The sequence below is a fragment of the Myotis myotis genome, unplaced genomic scaffold (genome assembly GCF_014108235.1).
Source record: "Myotis myotis isolate mMyoMyo1 unplaced genomic scaffold, mMyoMyo1.p scaffold_m19_p_4, whole genome shotgun sequence".
In the NCBI taxonomy this organism is placed as follows: domain Eukaryota; kingdom Metazoa; phylum Chordata; class Mammalia; order Chiroptera; family Vespertilionidae; genus Myotis; species Myotis myotis.
In genome coordinates this window covers 117,647,929-117,653,914 of record NW_023416346.1, presented here as the reverse complement: position 1 = coordinate 117,653,914, position 5,986 = coordinate 117,647,929, and the positions used below count along the sequence as shown (strand labels likewise).

The window sequence follows — 5,986 nt, the reverse complement described above, 5'->3', positions numbered from 1 at the left end:
CTACGGCCGAAGATGTCCAGGATGGGCTGCAGAAGCTTGAACGGGCACAGTATCACTCAGATGACATAGCTGAGGTGTTTGTTGGAAGTCAGTCAAAAATCTCTCCTTCACGGGATCCGTAGCACATTAGTACAGCTGACTTCACCAATAAGACTCAGCGGTTACCTGCCCCTTCACTCATCTCTTTTGGAACTGACAGACCAAATTTCCTTCTTTTTGTTAGGGCAAAAGGCACAGGGACATACATGTGTACTTAGAAAAGCAAATTTTATGTGGACAGGTTGCCCTTCAAGTTGTAACAAAGCAAAATATTAGAGATACACACAACCTGTGGACAATGTTCAAAGTGACAGTATACACCATAGCTCATAGGCGGAAGCAACCCAAATGCCCATCAGTGGAGAATGGATAAATGGATGTGGCAAATTCAGAGAACCAGACCTCACTCAGACATGAAAAGGAATCACACACTAAAACATGTGACAACATGGATGAACCTCAAAAACATTATGCCAAGGAAAAGAGGCAGGTACAAAAGGCCACACAGTGTAACTCCATTCATTGGAAATACCTAGAACGGGGAAGTCCATCCAGACACAAGGCCAACTGGTGGTTTCTGGGGCTGGGGAGGGGAGGATGGGAACCTAGTGCTCAGGGGCTACAGAGATCTTTTGGGTGATGCAATGTTTTCCAAAGAGGGATGGCGGCAGCAAACACTACATTAGTGAATGCCACGGAATTATACACTTCACACGAGTTGTTTCTTATGCGAATTACATCTCAATAAAAAGAAAGGAAAAAAGACAACAGAAACGTTCAGGCATCTTTTGAGGCCATTGAAAGACCCCAGAGGCAGAAAAGAGCTGAGGGAGCAGGACTGGGGAACAATTGCTCCGTGAGCCAGGAGAGGGAAAAGAAAGAGAAGGGGGCCAGGTTCCACTTCAAACTCTAACAAGGCCACAAAAACTTGAAAGGCAGCTGAGCCCGTGTGGCTCAGTGGTTAGGCGCCTCGCCATGAATCAAGAATTCACCAGGTCGATTCCCAGTCAGGGCACATACCCGGGTTGCGGGCTGGATCCCCAGTGGGGGGCCATACAGGAGGCATTCAGTTGTGCCTCTCATGGATGTTTCTATCTCTCTCTCCTTTCCTCTCTCTCTAAAATCAATAAAAACATATTTTTTAAAAAACTTGAAAGGCAAACAAATAAAACTCACTTCCAAATGGTTCGTTATGTACATTTCTGCTAAAGACACTACACTCTGAAAACTAGAAATGATTTTATAAAGGGAGGAAACACGACATCCCAGAAATGCCTTTTCCCAGCCTTGGTTGCAGCCTGGAGGAAGAGAGCTGGGCTCTGTGGTGGGCGCCTAGGGCACAGTCTTTGAAAGGCCTCTGACACCGCCTCTGCCCGCAGCTATGCCCTAGCCCTTTCTGCACATTGGGAGGTCTCCCATGTCCTCCACATAGGGTGACAGACATCACTTTTAGTACTTTTAACACTTTTAATAACCACATTTGTAAACACTGAGGCGCCAAAACCACTTGAACTAAATAAGCAAATACTAAAGTACATTCTTCAGAAAGATGTTGCTAACATTTCATAGGCCCCTTCCATATATATTATGTACAGTGAAACCATGTGAAAGGCTGTGACCTTCCTGTCGCCTGCTACAATATGGATGGACATCATACTAAATGCAAGAAGCCAGCCAGAAGACACTTACTGTGTGACTGCACGCACGGGAAGTGTCTAAAGCTGCCGGACTCAGGGAAACACAAACGGACAAGCTGGCTGCCAGGAAATGGGCCGCTGGGGCTCAGGGAGGATCCAGGTTCACTTTGACAAGATGAAACAATTCTAGGGACCTGTTGCACAACACACAACTTTCAAGGGCTCAAGATGGTACAGTTTAAGTGGTACAGTGCTTCTTCACTCAGCAAACATTTAAAAACACACTCATCTTGGTAAATTAATATAACTTCATCAGTATTGTAAAGTTAATTGATTCAGAAAAACCACAGGCTTCAGGAGGTTAAACTGAGCCAAGTGTGAATTTGATACACTTTAGAACATTAAAAGAGAAATCACTATGACAACAGCAGCGACCAAACAATAATGCAAGCAAAACAATCCCAGGTTATTAAATCACTCCCACTTCTATGTAAAAACTACGGGGTTGTGCCTCAGTGTGCAAACTTTGCACTTCTTAAATTGAAAATACTGACACATTAAAATACCCCAGAATGAAGCAAAAACTCAGAACTCACTTTGGTAGATGCTCTTTTGTTTTTCAAAAGAGAGAACACAGGGCAGGACTCAGCATTTGGGAGTGCTGGGCAGGCCTCCATTCTCTGGGCCTTTGGGCTGGCCTGCTGTCTGCCGGCCCCCAGCTGGCTGAGCTGGTTGGACTGATGCTGTTGCCACAGTCTGTGGGAGATGCACGATTCTCCACTGGGACTGTGGCAGCTTCTGGAAGGCAGCTGGGAGCTGGACCCGCAGCTGGGAAGGCCTTTGTGCAGGCTGAGACAACTCAACTCTCTGGGACTGCAGAACACTTCCTACTCCATTGAGGTTAGTGACAGCAGCTTGAGGAGCAGACAGGCCTCTTTGTGGCCGGCTGGAACCCTGCACACTGGAAACCTGCACCACGGGCTGCGGAAGATGAGAAGTGGGGGGCTGCTGCTGCAGCGGCTGTGGAATCAATGGGTAAAGCACCTGCTGCTGCTGCTGGGCCTGCTGCAGGATGGCCGAAATATCCGACCCCTGTGGGACCCAGAGAACCTTTACCGGCCTGAGACTTGAAAGGTTTCCTACCGCATACTGAACACCACCTACAGGAGCCTGAGGTGCAGCCGGCCCTGCATTCTTTGGCTGGCCTCCTGAGGGCAGGCTGCTGGGCTTCACTCCTGAAGGAGCCCTGGCCCTACAGGGAGAGCCCCGAATGGGGTTGCATCCTCTCACCACAGTCCGGATGACGCGGACAGGGCCCAGCAGTTGAACGACCTTGGAGTCATCAGAGGAGGCCTTGACCTGGATGACCGGGGTTGCTTGTGATGTGCTGGCAGAAGTCACGGTGGCTGTAGGAAGTGTGCGGACTCGCTTCACCTGCACAGCAGGTTTCTGGGGAAGACTTGGTGGCTCCCAAGCAGGGGCAGGAGATGGAAGCTGCGGAATGCGAATGTGGCCTGCCTGCTGTGAAGTAAAAGGCTTACCCAAGGAGCTGTTTCCTGAGCTGCAGGGAATGCGGATGACTGGCGGTGCGTGTTGGCCTCCCTGGTCCTGTGCTGCAGACTGAACTGTCACGGCCGAAGGCTGTTCTGCTGCTCTCCCTGGAGAAAGCTGGATGAGACTAGGGGAGACACTGGAGGGCTCTGCCACCCTGACTGCACATTTGTCCCTCTTCACCAATTTCTTGGACTCCCTGGTGGCTTTCCTAGCACGAGTCTTTGACCCAGGCCTTAAACAATAGGAATGGTCATCTGTGTAGCAGTAGGGGCGAGGTGTCCGTCTCCCACATCTGACTTTTTCAGGTGACCTTTCTCCAGAGATAAATGGATCATTCAGAGACTGCATGATGGGTGGCTTTGTTGTCTGGGATGAATCGCCAGCTTCACATCCAAATAGAGAATCATCTGCCTCAGAGTCTGGCCAGATTAGTGAATTTGCATCATCATCATCATCATCATCCTCATCCTCATCCTCATCCTCATCATCATATTGGAAAGGCCAATGTTCAGCGAATTTTTCCATATCCAAATCAAAAGGGACCTCCAAGTCAAGGGCTAGGTGTTTCCACATATCTACACAATTTTCTGTGAAAATTTCACGGTCATCCTGCTGATCTGCTTGGCTTTCTTGGCTTTGTTGGTCAGGAGCCCATGCCCTTAGCTCAGGAGGGGGTGGACTGCAAGGCAGCTCCTGCTGTGGATGCAGGGAGGCTGCAGAATAGTCCTCCTGTAAGTTCCTTTCCATGGCAGGAGTGTTCTTCTTTTGCTCATTACAGACCAGCTTGTTTTCACTGCAGGCTACTGATACAGAAGGATCAGGACACAGGGGCTCAGCTGCAGCTAAGATCGGCTGGCTCTCAAGTGAAAGTCTGTCTTCCTGGGCCCGTGTCTGGTTATTGGTGGTTATGGACTCTGTATCGGAAGCTAACGTCTGCATCGCGGGGCGTAAGAGAACATGCCTCCTTTCGTAACGACAGCGGTCCGCGTTAGTGCACTGTCTAAAGTCCCGCACTTCTGTGATGACACACCCGCTCTGAAAAACGTTAACCCGAGACCTTTCCAGGACATCTACCAAATCAGGACACAGTTGCTCTGCATCCAAGTATTCAAGAAAGTCCCTGTCCTCATAGGGCAGTACAACAAACTCTGAATAAACTTCCGTTTCTACCTTCAGCAAGAGCGAATACTCCTCGCCTGGGTATAGGCTGACCACTAAACGGGGCAAGGACTCCCGCCGAACAAGCTTCTCCAGCAAGTTCACATTGCGCGTTAATTCCTCCGTACCTTCGGGCTCCTTCCCGAACTCCTCAACATACATGTCATACAGCTTTTCATGCAGAGATTTTTCCTCAGCGAATGAGGCTTTCCTCTTAGGAGGTCTCTGTTGGGCGCTTTCAGTGCCACACTCTGCATGGTCCAGAGCGCGTTCTAAAGCTCTTCGCATTGTGACATAAAGCGGGGGCCCTAAAAGTAGAGAAAACGTAAGTGCGCTGTCGCACGGCTGCCTAACCCGTCTGCAACATCGATGTATCGTTTCTGCAAACGCCGCGACGCGACAGAGCGGCGACCCGCTTCACCTCACAACGGCCACCAGGCACCCGCCTCCCACAAGGCCATGCCCGCCGCCCACAAGGCCATGCCCGCCGCCCACAAGGCCATGCCCGCCTCAGCGCGCCCGACCCATCTCGTCCACAAGCGGCAGGGACAGTACTCACGCCGGGAGAGCCGCCTGTCGCCTGTCCGTGCACAAGCCGCGTAGAGCCGCCGCCTCGCCTCGCCTCGCCTCGCCTCGCCTCGAGGTTGCAGCCTGGGCCGGAAGTGGGGGGGGGGCGCCTGCTCTCCTTTTGGCGCCAAGGCTGGGGGCCAAGTGTGCGCATGCGTGCACCGGCTGGGGGGCTTTCGCGCCCACCCTCTGCGGCCCTGCAGCTTTGCCGCCTCAGCCCAGTGTCGCTGCGGCCGCCGCCAGGGGGCTCCAGGCCCGAACCCGCACTTCCTGTTGTGGTGCCCTCACTTTCCCCTGGACCCCTAGGCCAGGCGCCACCCTTGGTTGTGCGTTTACACTGAAAAGCAGGCACACCAAAGCAGACGCGACCAACACACAAACACACACTTTTGGGGTGCGGCTTAAATTCACTTAAACACACGGAGTTTCGCGGGAGCGCAGTTGTTGGCAAAGTCGCGGGAGGTGCACTGCTGTTCTTGATAAGCGCTTCGTCACGGATCGGTCACTGTTCTCAGAATCGCTTGTCGCCAGTGGCAGGGCTGCTCGTGGTGTCCCCAGTTTGCACACACGCCGAGGGGTCCGCATGTGTGGCGCCTCCCTACGTGGAGGCTTTGGGGAAGCATTGGAAGTCATTGAATCTTCCAGCCGTCTCCCGCCCAATGGTTTCATACAGATGTGCGCCTCGCAGGCGTTCTTATACACAAGTACTTACCTCTTAGCTCCCCATGTATTACATACGTAAGGACGTTTTGTAATTTTTTAAATGTATTGTTATTGATTTCAGAGAGGGGGGGAGGGAGAGAGTGATAGAAACATCAATGATGAGAATCATGGGTCAGCTGCCTCCTGCACGCCCCCTCTGGGGATCGAGCCCGCAACCCGGGTATGTGCCCTTGAGCGGAATGGAATCCGGGACCTTTTAGTCCGTAGGCGGACGCTCTATCCACTGAGGGGAATCAGCCAGGGCTTGTAATTCCAGGGCTTGTAATTTTTTTAAACGCATGTGGCAGGTAAATTATATTGTCTATGAA

At 51.6% G+C, this 5,986-nt stretch overlaps 1 protein-coding gene across 1 annotated transcript; it reads right to left on the bottom strand.

The window, feature by feature from the left end:
- Positions 1 to 2,321: 2,321 nt before the first annotated feature.
- LOC118653613 (transcription factor SPT20 homolog) lies at positions 2,322 to 4,676 on the bottom strand. The gene is made up of 2 exons (XM_036304244.1): positions 3,833 to 4,676; positions 2,322 to 3,649 (listed from the first exon to the last, which is right to left on the bottom strand). The coding sequence occupies exons 1-2, from the start codon at positions 4,674 to 4,676 to the stop codon at positions 2,322 to 2,324; spliced, it is 2,172 nt and encodes a 723-aa protein (XP_036160137.1).
- Between the last annotated feature and the right edge of the window lie 1,310 nt (positions 4,677 to 5,986).

Bases quoted from the DNA above. Each gene is read 5' to 3' on its own strand.
- LOC118653613 (XM_036304244.1), bottom strand. From the start codon at position 4,676: ATGCGAAGAGCTTTAGAACGCGCTCTGGACCATGCAGAGTGTGGCACT. The intron at 3,650-3,832 runs GTGAAATTTTCA...TAATCTGGCCAG, and splicing joins AGCAGATCAGCAGGATGACC to ACTCTGAGGCAGATGATTCT.